We start from the raw sequence: 18,627 nt of genomic DNA on the forward strand, positions 1-18,627 counted from the left end.
TAAATAAATTAATTTAAAAAAAAAAGAAAAGTGCACACCTTACCCAGGCTATAGCTGCTCATGATGGCTGAGGATAGAAGGACAGCATCAGGATCATGCTGTCCTCTGACAGCCCTGGTGTGTGGCATTAAATCTTGATGTCAATAAGTTAAGAGCATTGCTTTATTGGTTATAAAACACGTGTTCTCAAATACTCGCCATAGGTCCTTCCTGTAAATGAAATGATCTTACATATATTTCTGCTACCCCTTCCATAATAAACCCCCTGCCACTCGTCCAGCACCAGGAGGCTGCAAACAGCTGTGCCATTAATGAACAATAGCAGAGCCTAACCAATGACCTCCAGATGAAAGGCTCATTATTTCCTTACTGGTCCCAAGAGCTATGTGATCCCCTAGCATGCCACGTGGGATTTGGACTGAAGAGTCTAAGCCTTGAACTATAAAAAAAATTTACGTAGTCCTTGACACAATTTGGAGCGATTGCATTATATTGTGCCAAGAATTCCTTATTAAAAATCAATTTAATTGTGCATACCCCATCTGGTCGGTATTATAGTCTTTTATGGGGAGGGGGAAGGGAGCAGGATTTTGTATTTACCTGATGTCCCATAGTATAAGCATGTAATTTTTGCAGAAATGAGCATTTGGTAGCACTGAGAAATTAGTAAAATGCCCTGTACTAACTTTGGTGACTTTGAGCAATAATATTCAACTTCTTGCATCATTTGGGATTTTAATGCAAAAGAACTCAAAAACTAAAGTAAGAAACACATATGTGCACATTACATGCTACATTTATTTGCATGTAGCATTTTCTGTGTTAAGCTTTTATGATTCAAATTTGAGTCCTTTGAAACATAACCTAGATTATTTGTTAGTATTAACTGGGTTTTTTTGTTGTTGTTCAAGGAATTTGGATAATGAAAAGTAAGAAATTTACTTTTGATCATCTATTTCTCAGTCTCAACCCTATTTGCAAAATATTGAAATATTTTACCTCAAAATATTGCAGGAAAACTTTTTGAACTCCGGTAATTAGATTTTGTTGGGCAAAATGGTGATTTCTATAGCCTGCTTTTCAGACCAGTTATACACTAATGTAAAAGGGACCCATCAGCTTTCTTGACATGACATTCAAGAATGGAGGTCTGATCATTTTCTTTTTTCTAAGATTTATTTCATTGAAAGGCAGAGTTACAGAGAGAGAGCAAGAGAGAGAAAGGTAGAGTGACAGAGACAGAGAGATTTGATTTTCCAACCGTTGGTTACTCCCCAAACAGCCCCAATGACTGAGGCTGGGCTAAGTAGAAGCCAGGAACCAGGAGCTTCATCCAGGTCTCCCACTTGGGTGCAGGAGCCCAAGCATTTGGGCCATCTTCTACTGCCTTCTCGGGTGCATTGGCGGAGAGCTGAGTCGGGAGAAGAGCAGCAGTTAAGAGCATGAACCCTCTGGTCCTAGGCTCTCACTTTTATGTGGGGTTTCCTCTTCAATGTTAGATACTAATATTCTACAAGCATTCGTCTACTCAGCATTTTGCATGTGCCCAGCACTGTGCTAGACCCTGTTTGTGCAATCATGAGTGGACTCAGTATAATCTCTGACCACATGGGGCAGGTACGTTATGATCCAGCAAAAATTACAGACTTGTGACAAGCAAAAGGAAAATGCCCATTGTGCAGAAAGAATAGCAAGTTCTTTTCTCCGACACAATTTTTTTAAAGTTGAAGTCATGCATATTTCTTGTAATAACAATAGAAATGTACAAGGAAACATAACTGCTCCTCATGTCTCTCCATTTCTGCTCAGGTTATCAATGCAAACAGTTTGGCCAATGTTACATATTTTTCTTGCACTATGCACTCATGTAGGCCTATATGATTTTTGTTGTGGTTTTACAAAAAAAATTGTATCCCATATACATTAGTCTGTAACTTTTTGTTTGTTTGTGTATCTTGAGAAATCCTTAGAAGTTTCATGAGGATGAGATGTCTGCTGCTAGCAATGCTACCTGAGACTAACTCAGAAAAATCCCCAGATTCTATGAAGGAGATTCTGCCCAGATATTACAGCATCTTCTCTGCTCTCTTTAATTATGGTCCCTCCATCCCATAATGTATTGGACAAAAAATACTTGAGGGACAAGTTTCCAGGTATCTTACTACTATGGCTGTGATTTCTGACAATGCTTCCTATAGAATAGCATCCATGATTTCTTTTCCCTTAATTTTCCTCTCTATCCATCTCCCTGCCCACCTACCTACCTGCTACTCATTTATTTGTTTTTCTTCTTCTTTTGTCAAACTCTGGCATTTTTTGACAAACCTGAACATTCCTCCTTTCCATGTATATGGATTTAACATTTTCAAAGATAAGTGCTTAATATTTCATAGATTAGCAACAATCGTGCTCAGTAAAGAATTGGAAATATTTTCCCTATACTTGTTTATTTTTATTTTGCTTTTCTCTACCAGCATTGTTATGAAACAAGATAATGTTTTCGTATACTACTTTTTATTGATGAAAATGAATTTTCCAAAATAGAATTTCTGGGCAGCGTTATCTATTTTTTTTTTTTTATCAGAATACTGTGACCAGATCAAAGTTCAGAAAAGGTTGTCACACTTTGAAGCAGATATTTTTCATGCCGGTTCGTCAGCTCAGACCTGATGTGTGAATTAGTAAATCGTGATGTTATTGCCACTCCAGTGAGAAACCATATGGCTAATTTATTTAATTATTCTCCTTGGGGTATTTTTCCACTTCATTCCTGGAGCAGGGATCCGGGAAGAATAGTAAATAAAGGAGCAGGTTGTTCCTTCCCCAGTAAAGCCGTCATCCGTTAAGTATGTTGGCTGTTAGCTCAGAACTTAGAGTGGCGGCAGGTACGACCCGCCGAGGCCATGCAGAGTCGCTGGGACCTCCAGACGGGAGCCTGTGCAATTAGCCAAGATGGTTACTGCGTTTTTGGCAGTCAGGCAGCAGTTCAAGCAAAGAAGGATATTTTTCCAAGAAGGAAAAGCCTTTTAATAAGTTTGGGTCAGTTTGCTCGTAACACTGCATTTGAGGACCAAACACCCCAGGAGCTTGGCAGGCTGCAGTGCTTGGCAGCCTCCCCACCGACCCACCAAGTCTGAGGCCGATCAGCCAGAGCCTCAGCGTTGTGACCGTGTTCATTCCACTGCATTCGCAGTGAAGAAAGTAAAGGCAGAGGGATCTTTTCCTCCATTACTCCAGAAGAGCAAAATGTGGAGGCTGCAGCCGGCCGCCTGGCAAGCCGGTGCACGTCAGAGGGAAGAAGGGGCCGTCTGTTCGCACTGAGCGCTGTGTGTTTGGGGTCTGCAGCTGGAAACTATGGCCCACCCAAAATGACATTCGTGATTAGGAATAGGGCAGTGCTATCCTTTTTTTTTTTGTATGTGAATTAACACTTGTATGTGACTAGTGTGAAACCTGATTTTTATAGTGTGTCAGAGAGCCATCCTGTACCTGTCTCATGAATAAATAAAATAAAAACTAAGTGCGTTTGTATAAATATTTGAAAATACGGTGCATTCTCATATTTTTTCCATTTCACCTATGGAAATCTTGCCAAAATGAAATCAAGTTTGAGTGTTTACAGTGTAAGAGAAAACCAGCTCATGCATTTTGAAATTACATGGTGGAAATTTTGTATTTGTTTTGTTTATTTGGGTTTTAATTATTTTTTGCTCTCGACCAAATCAATAGTTCTAATGAAATAAACAGGACTGATCACCTAATGATGGATTATTTGAGTGCAGATGGGGATTGAATTGGAAATGCTGAAAATGGTGTTGTCGGGACTTTTCCAAATGCTGCAGCACCTGCAACTGATAAAAATTAGTACACACACATCAGAAGACTTAGAGGAAACATGGTTATGCCAGTGCCAACTGGGAGGAAATCAGAGTCCTGGCTGCTTGGAGGAAAAACCCCAGCATGCTGATAGTCAAAGCCCTGGATCTAACATGAAGAGCAAACATTTTTACATGGTTCAGGATTGCTTGCCACAATGTCAGTGTCAACGAGGGAAATTCCGGGAAAGAGATGCTAGTTTTACTTTTTTTTTTTTTTCTCATTACATATTTTCAATAACTTGAGAGATTTAGTTATACAAATTTCCGTTTCAGTCTTCAATCTCTTATTTTAGTAATGTATAAAGATACATTGCCGTTCTCAGGTTCTCAATGTGTGAAGTTACTGAACTCACGTCCAACATTGTGACCTTCGCCTCTGAAGAATGGGGTCCGAGCTTCTACGTGTGAGGCCAGGCTACAGCGGAGTCATTCACAAAGGGCGATGCTCTCAGAACCCACACCCCTCTCACACATAAACACATCACAGCTTCAGACAACGGTCCGTGTCATTATTTCACTTATAACAAACATCTGTTACAACAAGATTTCTCAGTTTTGTCTGGTTGACCTAGCACATTTATTTCTTTAATCCTGGGTTTCTCAGCAGTGGCACGATTGACATTTTGAATTGATACCTCTTTGTTATAGGGCCCTTCCTTGGGGATCCTTACAACACTGTAGAATGTTTAGCAAGTCTTTGGGCTATACCTGCGTTCCATGCCAATAGCACCTTCTTCCCACTAGTCATGATGATAAAAAATATGTCCAGACATTATGAGATGGCTCCATACAGGCAAAAACCCATCTTAGTTGAAAAATACTGCTTGAGACAGTAAAACATGAATGCATTTTTAAAAGTTAAAAACAGTATATGAGATACAAGCAAGTCCCTCTCCCCCCCCCCCCACCCCCTCTCTTTCTCTCTCCTCCCACCCCGGGAACATTTCTTGTATCTAGAGATAGTGAATATTCATGATCTCATATGTGTTCCAGAAAGTTGTCATGCACATAGGAATATATGCATTTATCCTGCACTTCCATAACCATTCATGCTATACCTTTATTGTCATTATAATAACATGTTTAAGATTTTTGTAGTACATTTGCATATGAATTTAGTCTTTTTTTTAATAAGGACATTGTGAAACATGTATTCAGAGAAATAGATTAAAGATAACACAAATTTAGTCTTTTTAACATCTGTATAATATTTCATGATTTCATAGTGTTTTCATTAACCAATGTACATGCATGTTCTACTTTTTATTTTTCCAAATAATGCCACTGTAAACACGCCTTATATTTTCATGTGGAATACTAGGTGATTACAGCTATAAGATATAATTTCAAGTATGTCCTTAAAAGTAGAATCACTGAGTCCAAGGAAATACATTAAATGTATTTGTACACAATGCTGCATCACCATGGAGGTATCAGTGTAACTGTTTCCCCAGGTCATCATTATTTTGTCTGTAAGAAAAGTAAAAGCTGGTACCTCCCTGAGTGTGCATTTAAAACAAATGAGATTTCATATATTTCTGAGTGTGTTTTCGTCCATGATCACACTGCATGGATTGTTTGCCTATTTTTCTAGCAGCTTGTAGGGTGGTTTCTTTCTGATTTATAAGAACTCTTCATATACAAGGGTACTTCAGAGAGTTGGTGGAAAATAAAATTAATGGATATGTTTATTTTGGTGCAAAAAATGTGCAATTCATGCATATGAGGGGTCTTGGAAAAGTTCATGCAAAATGCATATTATGAAAATAGTATTTGGCACAGTAGTTACAAACCTCTTAGGACAACTGCATCCTATATTGGAGTGTATGGGTTTGAGTCCAGGCTGTAGTCCTGATTTCAGGTTCCCGCTAATGTACACAGCAGTGATGGCCCACATACTTGGGTATCAGGGTATCAGACACTGACAAGGGTTTGGGCTCCTGTCTTCAGCCTGACCCAGCACTGGCTGTTGGAGACACTGGGGAGAGGATGTAAGATTCTCATTCTCTCTCTCTCTCTCTCTTTCTCTCTCTCTCTCTCCCTCCAATACATAAAACATAAATTTAAAACTTGAAAAAAAAATCTTTAAAAGAGAATTAGGCCTGCGCCGTGGCTCAGTAGGCTAATCCTCTGCCTTGCGGCACCAGCACACCAGGTTCTAGTCCCGGTTGGGGCTCCGGACTCTGTCCCGGTTGCCCCTCTTCCAGGTCAGCTCTCTGCTGTGGCCCGGGAGTGCAGTGGAGGATGGCCCTAGTGCTTGGGACCTGCACCCCATGGGAGACCAGGAGAAGCACCTGGCTCCTGCCTTCGGATCAGCGCGGTGCACCGGCCACAGCGCGCCGGCCGCAGCGGCCATTGGAGGGTGAACCAATGGCAAAGGAAGACCTTTCTCTCCGTCTCTCTCTCACTGTCACTCTGCCTGTCAAAAAATAAAAAAAAGAGAGAGAGAGAGAGAGAGTTAACTGGTAACATTTAAAAAGAACTGTGGCATGAATTTCAAAAAATAATTTTGCACAAAATAAATGTCTTTTAATTTTATTTACCTATGAACTTTCAAAAATATTTTCATTTTTACTATCCTATCATATTTTATGTTATATTGTCAGCTTTTGATGTTCCTTTGGTTTCTATTTTTTCACACTTTATTTTCCTAGTGACTTGTGAATATTTACTACTGACTTCTGATGTGGTTTACTGCTGGAGAGAAGTGTGAAGCCAGCTTGATTCTTGTAGGCTAATTGCTTTTTCTGCCTCAATATACTTAACAACTAATCTTATACAATTTTAAAACTCATTAATTCTAATAACAGGATATATATGGGTGTTCCTCTTGCTGTATTTGTTTTATGTTCTGTTTTCTAGGTTTAAAAAAATGTCTCCTCTATTGGCTGAGGGAGGTTTTAGAATATTTCAGAAATTTTTCTTCTGTTATATCTTTCAGTGCTTTCTTTCCAGTTGTACTTGTTCTTTATTTAAAAAATGCCATTTTTGGAGAAGGCTTCTTATTCTCTCAGTGTCTCTAAACATCAGCACTGCCCTTCGGTTCTCTGCGGACACATTTCTCCAGGCCACCCCAGCTCTCCCTCACTGCTTCCAGCAATGCCAGGTCTGGTTTTATTTCCCTTCATGTGACTTTTAATCTAAGACCTTGATTTTTTTTTCTATTTGCCTCCTTCTTCGATGTCTTATACATCGTATTTTATCACTTGTTTGGAAGGAAAGTACTTTTTCTTTAGCTCTTTTAGGCTCACCCAAATATTAGAAATTTTCTTCCTTCCCAGATGCCAGATTCATCTGTGGTGATAATTTCATATGCTTTTATCATATTCCTATATGTTTTTCTGTATTATTCCTTGACGATGTCTGGGGAGAAGGGCTTCCAAGCTGTCTCAGAGCACTTCCTTGTTGAATTTTCTGTCTGTTCTCCACTGGTCACCTGTCACCTTGCAATAATAAACACTTTTGTTGCTAACCATTTCATATTCTTGGTAGAAAAATCCTTAATTCTTCACAGAAAATTCTTGTGTGTTACGAATTTTCTCTTGTATCTTTTTTCTCTTCAGTTTATCTTGATCAGCGCCTGCCAGGTTGGCTTTCACTTAGTTTTCTGCCATTCTGTCTACTTCATTCTTGGCAGGGGATGGGGGAGATGTGGGGAGGAGGGATGTGTGTGCATGCATTGCCCTTAGCTTCAAGGTGTCTGCTCCATTAAATCCATAAAAGAACCTCAGGCACGGCTTGCCCCTACCTCTGTATTTTATCCTCTAAATAAGAGCAGTTCAGCTATTTCTTGGAAAACATTAAATTCTATTTCATTCTACAAATTTTTGTCTGCTATTGGCAGTCTCCCTTGATTTGATCTGGTCTTATATTTATCAACATCATTCTATGTCGTACATAGTTTTGATAAAGGCTGTTTCATTGTTATTGAAAATAGTATACCCTCCTTTTTTCTTTTTGTTTTCAATTTTTTGGACTGTTTTCAATTGATGAGAGGGAGGAGAAAACAGTAGAAATATTTCTATTGTATCACCTTCCACATGGCAAATTAACTGGAATATGCAATTAAATAAAATTCTCACTGGCTGTCAGTGTGCTTTCAATTGTTTGAATGGGAAAATTCAGATATATCATACAGTTGTGGGAAAATTAAGTTAAAACATTTGAGGGGCCGAAGCTGTGGTGCAGCAGTTTAAAGCCCTGGCCTGAAGTGCCAGCATCCCATATGGGTGCCGGTTCTAGTCCCGGCTGCTCCTCTTCTGATCCAGCTCTCTGCTATGGCCTGGGAAAGCAGTAGTAGATGGCCCAAGTTCTTGGGCTGCTGCACTCGCATGGGAGACCCAGAAGAAGCTCCTGGCTCCTGGCTTCGAATCGGTGCAGCTCTGGCCATTGCGGCCATCTGGGGAGTAAACCAGAAGATGGAAGACCTCTCTCTCTGTCTCTACCTCTACCTCTCTGTAACTCTGTCTTTCAAATAAAGAAAATAAATCTTAAAAAAATTGAAACAATTTACAAACACACTTGAATCTAGGCCCTCATTGCATTGTTAGTTTGGTTCAAGTGTTAATTGCTGAGATCTCAAGTAGTAAGAAGCAGGTGAGTTGAGATTGTGGCTTTGGGGAAGCTTACTACTTGAACAGATGTTGTAAGAGTGCAGAACGCTGCACAAACCTCTGGTTCTTAGTTGCCCTCCAGTATTTCTTCACTCAGTAGCCAGGCCTCTTTGGAACCCCATGGGAGGATAATTGAAATTTAAAATGAATAGGGAGGATCTCTGAAAGCGAACATGCTTATCTTGGATTCAGGAGGGAGCACTAGTAGTTTATGGAATTGGGGATTGAAATGATGAAAGCTCTATTTAAGGAAAACTTCCATCTAGCAATTGAATTGACACGTTTAATTTGATCCTGCTGGGACGTGGTGAGTCTCTGTACTGAGTATCACACTAGATATAGTTGTGTACAGAGCAGCATAGAGAACAATTCCTGTCTCAAGAAGCTTGGACTGGTGGAGTTAAGAAACTGATTTTGAAAAACCTGACACAGTTCATTGCAATGCCAGCGTTGATTTCAACCCGGTGTTATCCTGGTGTAGCTTTCTCCATTGCCAATTATTTTCTACCACAGAAACTGATTTAGTCTGTCATTGTATATACCATGAGAGTTGATTCTGTGATTTGTATGGAGTATGTTAAAGTTTACCCCATATCACTGGAATTCTGTCTCGTTGTATGCAAGCACCAGTGTTTTGTATTTCTTGTTTCCATATTTGCCCACTTCTAAGGTTTCTGTCCATCCTCCTCATTGCTCACCCCCATTCTACTCCCTCTTACTGCTTCCATGGCTTCTCCTGATTATACCTGAGTGAAATGTTATTCTCTAAAATTGTTTTACTCCCCTGTCATTTGGCACTCATTATGATCTTGGCAACTTTGCTCTGTAGCCATTTTTATGTCAGTCTTGCCTAAGCAAGTAGAATTATAGACTGCTTGAAAGTATGAATAGTAGTCTAACATTTTATTTTTCTATTCATCCTATCTACTCCAAAAGGTGACTTGAGTATGTTTCTTTCATGCTAGTGTGTTGGGACCTTCACAGACCTCCAGTCAAAGAGGGTCAATACTTCGTGACCTTAAAACACACTTGACCAACAGATGAGTTGTTGTTGTTGTCGACTTCATATTTTTATTTATTTGGAAGCCCTACAAAGACAAATAATATTTCTCAAATCAACTTTATGGAACAAATGTGCATTGATCTTCCAATCAATGAGAAAGTGTTGACGCAAAGCATATTTGAGAAAAATCAAGTTGCTTTTGTGTAAACATATGCATATTACCTCTTAAAATTGATGTGCCTTAAATATAAATTTTCTGTCCTGTATTGATGTTTGTGATATCAGGCACTTAACATCCTACAAAAGAATAACTGCTCTCTATGGTCCTGTGGCTCACTATTCCTTAGCAGCTGTGTCCAGCTGGTCGGCCACATTCCCCATGACTTTTTTCAGTGAATGGCAACACTGAGGTCAATATTGATATAAAGCTTCATGAACTTTCTTCTCTTTCAGCTCTGGTTCGCCTTTGTTAATGGATTTTCTGGGCAGATTTTATTCGAACGTTGGTGCATCGGCTTGTACAATGTGGTAAGCCTTCTCCCTCTCTATCTGATGGCATGCAGAACTTCAGGGACATTCCTTCACTGTTTATGTCTGGGAAGTGTGTGTAAGTCAATCATCTGTGTACTTAGCAGGCAGCACAAATACATCTTTAGGGCCTTTGTTGCTGCGACACATCCTGCAGAAGCCCAAACGCTCCACACATGGTTTCAATCATAGCAGATCATTCTTGAATAACCCCATGAAATTATTAACCCATATATCTTGATAATAGACCCTTGTTACCCCTTTACTAAATGCTTGCACAACATTTTCATGTTTTTAGCTCAAGTAAAAATTTCTGAATTACATCTGAACTCATTGCACTTCATATTTTGACTTTTGAATTCTTAAACATAGATACAAATGTGCAGCATGGGATCGAGTGTCATTTTTGTCCTCCTTAAAAGAAGCATCTGTCCTTGTGGAAGAATGTGTTCTTCCACTGGTAGTGCTAAAATAATGAATTCTGACTTCCAGCCACCGTGGAGAATGGTAATCAGCTTATTTGGTATTTTTCATGATTTTCAAGTTCTTTTTTCATTACTTGACTGTAATGAATTCACAGGCTAGGAATATATATAAACTATAAGCTAAAGTGACTCAGGAGCTGCTTAGCGTCCCTGCATCTGGTTTCACTGACAGGAACAACTGATGAGCTTGTAGCAGAATACCTTGGAGACCTCAGAATGGCCTCTTGAGCTGTGCACTACCCCGTGCTTCAGACCCTGACTCCAGCAGCCTCTGCCCTGTGGGGTTTTTCTTTCTGAAGCAGCCATCATGGATCGGATTATCCGTGTTATACTATGCTATAACAAGCAATGAGGCTGTGTACACATTAGTAACTAGATATCCAAAGCACCCACATATTCAGCCCTCTTTGATGAGCAGCCAGGATGCTGCATGCTGGGGATTGAACGCAGCAGCCTGTCCTTGGCCCTGTGTGCCTTTCAGGTTAAGAAGGTCAAACATGTGCCCTTGGATGCCTCTGAGGCTGCGTTGGTCAGCCAGGACCTGCATCACTCACGGCCGTGTGCCTGTCACCTTCCTATGGATGCTGGTGCCCTGGAAGTGAGTGGTGGTGAATCAATGAGCTGGAGAAGCCCCTCTAACCCCCCCACCTCAGGGACAGGGGCTCTGCAGCCTCACCTTCATAGAACAAAGGGAGACCAGAAATTGTTGACTTGCAGGCTTTGAAGTTTTCCTGAGTAGGTCAGAGTTACGCGGTTGTTTGGGATAAATATGCAGACTGCTCTACAATGATTGAGCACATACTACGTGTGCGTTTCAGGGAATGGAAACTTCTGAAACTGTGGCTGGACACTCAGAAGTTATCCTTCACCATTTAAAAATTTAAAACTTTCATACAGCAAAAGAAGCCATTAAAAAAAAACTGATAGACAAAGAGGGCTCTTGGATGAAATTCTATAACACAAACCAAGTAGACATCTGTTCTAATCCACAAAGTCTTGGAAAGTGGGTAAAGCATGAACAGTAAGTGGACAAAGGACCTGATAAGAGGTTTCATGAATAACCAATAAATATGTGAAAACATGGTCGCATTCACCAATGGCCAGGGAAGTGCACATTTTTAAAAGTATGAGTTAATATCTTTAACTTTTCAGACTGAGTAATAACCAAGACCAGTATAACTCTGACTCCTAGGAAACTAGGCTGATGTTACTATTCCTTTGTGAGGGGAGAGGTAAATGATTTAAACCTTTTTTGAAAGCAACCACACAGTGTCTAGTACAAGTAAAACTACATGAATTCTTTGACCAAACTACCCCACAGAAATTTTTTTTAAAAAGTACATTTATTGTAATATATTATAGATGTTTATTCCATAGTGTTTGTGGTAATGAAGAATTGGAACCAAAATGTGTGTTAGTGCAGTGGGCAAGTGACTGGGTCCATCCATACTATGAATTATTATGTGGACATCAGAAAGACCACATTAATGTTGAGACCAGTGAGCTCAGAAGGCTTTCCATGACGGACAGTTTAGCAGGCAGAGTATGATGAAGAAACATGCATGTAATATCCCCTCTTCTGCAAAACAGATGCTCCTGCACCAATCAGTGTTTGTGCGTACAGGGTGCCGTAAGCAGGGGGAAAGATGGTAGAGCCTACTTCACTGTCAGCCCAGAGATGCTGGGTGGGGGTGGATGGGGAGTGGGTGGAAGGAGAGAGTCAAGTTCTTCAAAAAGGAAAAGAAAAAAGCCAGCACATGTATGCACCAATGCAGAGCAACGGAGGCGAGGGCATGAGCTCAAAAAGCGTGTGGAACTTCTGATCTGTTCGATGGGGCGCCTCCTTCTTGCCGTAGAACACCCAGCTTCTGTGACTGGGAGGGAAGCGAGTACAACAGCTCCGCGTCGATTTCTTCCTGAAATCTGTGCAGCTTGTGGAAATCCCAGGGCTGCTTCCTGTCTGCCCGGGGCTGAAGTGGGTGCGGGAGAGCTTCCCTGGCCTCAATCACCACGTCTCTGCTAGCTAGATCCTTGCAGACTTGGGAAGGCGTGTTTCTCTGGCCAGATACTCACTCTCCAAATAAGTGGTGTGAGTTCAAGGTTCTCTTTGAGAGGCACATCTGATTCCCACAGGCTTTGCAAGCTTGCTGGGTTTGTGGATCTGGATTTGATGGGTGCTCAGAGCAGTGAGTGGTCCAGGCCCTGGGAACTGTGCCCAGAACCAAATTGGAGGACGACCCCCAGGGCCACACAGCAGTTAGGAGGGTTAGGTTCTAGTGCTCTGTGGCACAGCAGGGTGACTCTTAGGTAACCATCATGTATTGTGAATTTTAAAACCCCTAGAAGAAAGGACTTAGGATGTTTCTAGTACAAAGAAATGATAAATATCTGAGCTGATTATCCTGATTTGCTCATTGTACATTATATACATATATTGAAATATCAACCATACCCATGAATATATGCAATGGCATGTCAATTAAAAATAAATAAATAAAACGTTTCAATGTCAAAAAATAGTCCAAGTCATAGAAGGCACTTTGTGTCCAAGAATGCAGTTGTCATGGAAGATTATCCAGTCTCTCACCTATCCTTGGCTCGCGCCAGGCTCTCCTCCAGCTGCCATCTTGTGTGTCTTAGAACCCCGCCCTCCAGCCACCAAAAAAAAATGTATATATGTGTGTGTGTGTGTGTGTGTGTGGTCATAAGTGCCTGGAGCTTTGTGAGGGGTGGTCCTTTGTCAGGGCATGCTTCCTCGCACACGTGTCCGTCATCACTACCAAATCCTAGAGGTCACGTGCCTTGGTGACGGTCTTTCTCTTCTCCACCTTGCCTGCCCTCCCCCATGAATAATTTTGCAGTGCACTGTGTTTCTATTTATTCATTTTATTTTTTTTATCTACTGATAAACCTGTTGCCCTGCTGGCCCCTGTCCCGGCCTTGCAGTTCCCAGAGGCCAAAGCCCTGCTTCCTTTGCTTCTTCCCTCTCGAGTTTATAAAGATCTCTGTTCCTGGTACTCATCACAGTGCCTGGCCCATCCCTCCTTCACCTTGAATAGGAAAATCAGGATGGGAGGCTCCGCTAACGGAGCACAGCATCACCACCCGAAACCCACCACTGCCCCTTTTACAAAGGAAGGTACTTGTTCATTTACCAAGAGTTCTTGGCTCATCAGAAATGTATGATGTTGGCTTTAGTGGCCGTGTATTCGTTCTGCACTGATGAACGGTAAGAAAAGGTCTTTCATTTGTTTTCTTTGTCTGGGGAGTTGTGAATCACTGAGTCTCAGGTTCGGACTTGACTGGAAATGAAGTCATCGTTCCTCGGGCCTGAGACACTGGAGCTGTGTGGCTCGGAAGGGCCTCACTTAATAGCTCATTGTTCTCCACGCAGATTTTCACCGCCCTGCCGCCCTTCACCCTGGGGATCTTCGAGAGGTCTTGCACTCAGGAGAGCATGCTCAGGTTTCCACAGCTCTACAAAATCACCCAGAACGCCGAAGGCTTCAACACAAAGGTATCCACAGGGGCTACAGAGCGGCCCCCCGAGAAGGGTGTATGCGGCTGTCTTTTGTGGGTCAGCTCCAGTCATCCGACTGTGAGGAGCATTTTAGAAGCAGTGTGCACCCCCTTCCAGGCAGCAAGCCCAGGGAGTCAGTGATGCATTTCTGGGGAAAGGGGTCCCGGATGTGGGGCTGGCTCTCCCAGCTCCAGTCAGTCAGCTCCTGCCCTCTTCTTGGCTTTGGCTGCCAGACCCTGTGAGGGCAGCAACACCCATAGCCTGGTTCCTTTAAGATCAGCCCGTAGAGACCCCATATGCTTTCAGACAGCAGACCTGAGGCCGGCTGGGAGCTTATCTGTTGCTGGAATTGCACCTTAAAGAAAGGATTTCAAGGGCAGGTGTTCGACACAGCACGTAAGATGCCATGTGGTGGTGGCATCCCATATCACACTGCCTGAGTTCAAGTCCCGGCTTCACTCCCAATTCCTGCTTCCCTAGGAGGCAATAGGTGATGGCTCAAGTACGTGGGTCCCTGACACCCATGTGGGAGACCCAAATCCAGCCTAGTCCAGCCCTGGCAGTTGCAGGCATTGGTGAGTTAATCAGCAAATGGAAGACCTCTCTCTCTCTCTCTCTCTTTCTCTCCCTCCCTCCCTCCCCCTCCCCTCCCCCTACCCCCTCCCTCTCCCTTTCCTTCAAAAAAGATGTTTCTCAAAGTAGTAAAATTGAATAGATAAAACCACAAGGATCAATGATGCCAGTCATGCAGGTTTTTTTTGTTGTTGTTGTTGTTTTGTTTTTTTTTTGTTTTGTTTTTTTCTGATGAGAGTAGGAAAAGAGAAAGCATCTAGACAAAACAGGTGTGCAAGTTCAGCATCTCCTATCCAAAATACTTAGGACCAAAAGTATTTTGGATTTCAGATTTTTTTTTCAGATTTGGGAATATCTGCATTTATATACATAGTGAGGTATCTTGGAGATGGGACCAAAGTCTAAACACAAAATCCCTTTATGTTCATGTACACCTTGTACATGAAAGTCCAAAGGTAATTGTGTGCAGAACTTTGAAGAATTTTGTGCGTGAAATAAAGTTTCATGGAATATAATTTTCTACTTATGGCATCATGTCAGCCCTCAGAAAGTTTAAGAGTTTGGAGTATTTTGAATTTTGGCATCTGGGATGCTCTACCTTGTACAGGCAATCCCGAGAAGACCCAAGCAGAAGCTGGGTTGTGTGTGAAAGGGGCTCACTCAGTCTCTCACATGGCAAAGGGGTCCTGTCGCAGAGCCCCCAAAGAGCTCAGGGCCACCTGCTCAAAGGGAAGTCGTGTGGCTCACCTGCAAAAGAGTCCAGATGTGAGAACAGCTGCATGACCATGTTTCTGTCTTAGGTTTATGTGCAGGAGAGAATTAGGCGGTTTAAACACAGGTCCATTGCCAAGTTCAGTTACAAGACTGGTTGTGTTCACCATGTGCTGGAGCTTAGGAGTGATGACGTTGGGAGACAGCTCGCAGGTCCACAGCAAACACAATCTCTGAAGCCTTCCTTCCAAGCCAGATATTACCGACAGTCATCCTTCCCAGCCACCTTATCCTTAGGCAGGTGCAATAAGCATATCTGAGACTGGGAAAAATAAATAAATAAAAGGGACCCATCCTAATGGTTCCACCATCTTCCACACACAAACTATTAACAAGATCCATTTTCTCTGCATAATTTACATAAATCTGTTGTCTATAGAGTTTGAATTCAAAGACCATTTGGACCAATGCCAAAGGAAGCAGAACCAAGTCTACCAAGACTTATTTGCAGGCACTTTGAAGATTTTGTTTTGTTTTGTTTTAGTAGAGAGATCAGGAAATAGGTGGGGAGAAATGGATGTTTAAAATGGAAGAATATTGCATTGTCTTATCATAATGTTTCTTATTATTTTCCCCTATCCCACTTCTCCTTAGGATTAGATGTGTGATAACTCCCAGAACCATCTGAAAAATTCACAATACATGAAATCTAGTTGTAACAGTTTTGTCATCTCAGTGGCTAAACAGATGATTGAAATGCATTAATGAAACCTTAGAGTAAACTAAAGTTTGTGTTCTTTAGTTACTTTCAAGCATTAAAATAAAAAAAAGAATTTTAATGTGAATAATATTAACCCAAATCTCCAAAATTAATGGAATAAATGAATAAAAAATTTTTAAAGATTTGTTTTATTTATTTGAAAGACAGAGTTACAGAGAGGTCTTCCATCTGCTTGTTCACTCCCCAAATGTCTGCAATGGCCAGAGCTGAGCCAATCTGAAGTCAGGAGCCAGGAGCTTCCTCCAGGTCTCCCATATGGGTGCAGGGGCCCAAGGAGTTGGGCCATCATCTGCTGCTTTCCCAGGTGCATTAGCAGGGAGCTGGAGCAGAAGGGGAGCAACCGGGACTCAAACAGGCACCCATATGGGATGTCAATGCTTCAAGCCAGGGCTTTAACCCGCTACGCCATAGTGCCAGCCTCTGAATAAAGAGATTTTCAAAGATAAAAGAGAATGCTATTGAGAATTTATATGTGACAGTTTCAATCTCTTATTAACAGTTTGGACCTAATGCCACTTTTGGATGACTATAAAATGTTGTCTCTCATGATGATAAAGAAAACTAATAGCTTGTTTTTCAGATGTGGATAGATTGTGTGTTGTACTACATATACTCAGTTGTGTATATATTTGAGGGTACTTCAAAATGTTCATGAGAAAATGGAATGAAAAGATGTTTGCTTCGGTGCAAAAAAGATTTTGAAGTCCATACTTACAAAAGGGTTCGTGAAAAATGTACATTTTGAAAAATCTATGCATGGATTTCAGAATTTTTTTACACCAAAATAAATTTATTTTTGAGTGCCATTTTTCCATGAATTTTTTTGATATACCCTGGTGTTTTGGTCTTTGCACTGAAGTAATATTATCTGGTGTAAGTCCAATCATTTGTTTGTAAAAATGGAGAAAGAGTTGGATTTTATTTTAAAATTCAAAAACGATGTGCTCCTCACAGAACTGTGCACCCGCTGCCAGCACCTTCACAATGCCGCGTCTGTTGAGAGCTACACAGAGGTCGCGAGTTCCGGGCGCTCCTGACTCCCTGGGTTTGTTTTCCTGCAGGTTTTCTGGGGTCACTGCATCAACGCCTTGGTCCACTCCCTCATCCTCTTCTGGTTTCCCATGAAAGCGCTGGAGCACGGTAACGGCTTCGTGATTTCAACTGTCAGCAAGTAGCTTTGCAGCCCCTCTGGTGCCAGTGTGTTCACAACTTTTTTTCTTTTTTTAGTTCTGCAGAATGAGAGATCACAAGAACACATTTCAGAGGAAAAATAAACCTAACAGCTAAACAGAGCTAGCCCCAGCTTTATAGCTTTTAGGTTTCGTCAGTTCTGGCTTTGAGAACCCATTTTCTTTCCAGTTGACTGGGTAGTTTAAGTACTGGGAATTCTAAACTCAATTTTTAATAACTCTTTGAGTCAGAAATCAGGGGGAAAAAAAGCACTATGTTATAATGAAATGTTGATGTGACTCTTGTCCTTGAGTTTGAAAATCTCTGTTAATTACTAGGGCTTTCATTTCCCCAAGCCTTGCAAACCGAAATTCAGAATAACTAAATCTTGCAAGTTTAATCTTCTTCTGAGTTTTCTCCAAGAGTCTCCTTCTGTTGATGCATCTCTTCTGAAGTGGTGGTTTGTTGGGGTACTCATTCTCCACGTGAGTGTTGTTAGTCTATCTCTGCAGTGGAGAGAGGCTCTGTGAGAACGGAGGCAGTCTCCTTGTTTGCTCACACTTCTTAATACATCCAGAATGTGGCCTCCTGAAGTGACGTCTCTCTAGTCTCAGCAAAGGAAAATGTATCATGAGAATGCTACTCTTTCATCCCTCTAAAATAGTAATAATCCCCCTGGGAAAGATTACTCCAAATGTTGACTAGACAAGGCCTTTTATTGTTCAAAGAATATGAAGTTTCCAAGCGTCTTTGTTTCTGTGTCAATGTGTTTTATGCCTCAAACAGAAATGATTCATCCTCGTGGCTATCTTTAACCTATTAAGTACTGATTGAGAGAAAATGCATGCACAGACAGTTGCTTATGCCCTATGACCTGTCCTTCTAACTCCATCAGAACTGTTCTTCCTTGGAGGATCCCTGAGTCTTTAGATCAGAAAATACAATTTTGGACCCCGGGAACTTCCCCCAAGAAGGGCATGGTTTGGAAATCATTTTCTTTTAACTCTAAAGCTTCCTGTGACTCATCTTTACTCATAGTGGGTTTAATGTGTTGTCAAACGGTTTGGTAAGTACAGGCTTACAAGTACTTGTTGGATGTGATTTTATTTCAGAAACCATGGCATTTTAGTGACAGAAGCATCATCATAGCAGGATAGAAAAGCGATGGGACAATACATCTCACGAGCATAGGAGCTATGAGACAACTTTGGCAATCGTCTTCTTGTCCCCAAGGCTGTATTTTCAGAAATTAGGAAGAAGCAGTGGATTACACAGACCTGCCACGGTTCCACCTCCGGGCCCCTGACCCTTCTTATCCAGACAGTGGACTGTTTCTAACTCAGAAGCGTTTGCCTTTGGACTCCA

The 18,627-nt window shown here is 41.5% G+C and overlaps 1 protein-coding gene across 1 annotated transcript in view; it reads left to right on the forward strand.

Annotated features, from left to right (window-relative positions):
• Nucleotides 1-18,627, forward strand: part of ATP8A2 (ATPase phospholipid transporting 8A2) — a 515,416-nt gene that overhangs the window by 473,626 nt on the left and 23,163 nt on the right. The window contains exons 28-30 of the mRNA XM_062195192.1: nt 9,948-10,022; nt 13,902-14,024; nt 17,154-17,232. Of these exons, the coding sequence (XP_062051176.1) occupies nt 9,948-10,022; nt 13,902-14,024; nt 17,154-17,232 (277 nt within the window). The remainder of the gene's footprint in view (nt 1-9,947; nt 10,023-13,901; nt 14,025-17,153; nt 17,233-18,627) is intronic.

The sequence above is a fragment of the Lepus europaeus genome, chromosome 6 (genome assembly GCF_033115175.1).
Source record: "Lepus europaeus isolate LE1 chromosome 6, mLepTim1.pri, whole genome shotgun sequence".
NCBI lineage: Eukaryota > Metazoa > Chordata > Mammalia > Lagomorpha > Leporidae > Lepus > Lepus europaeus.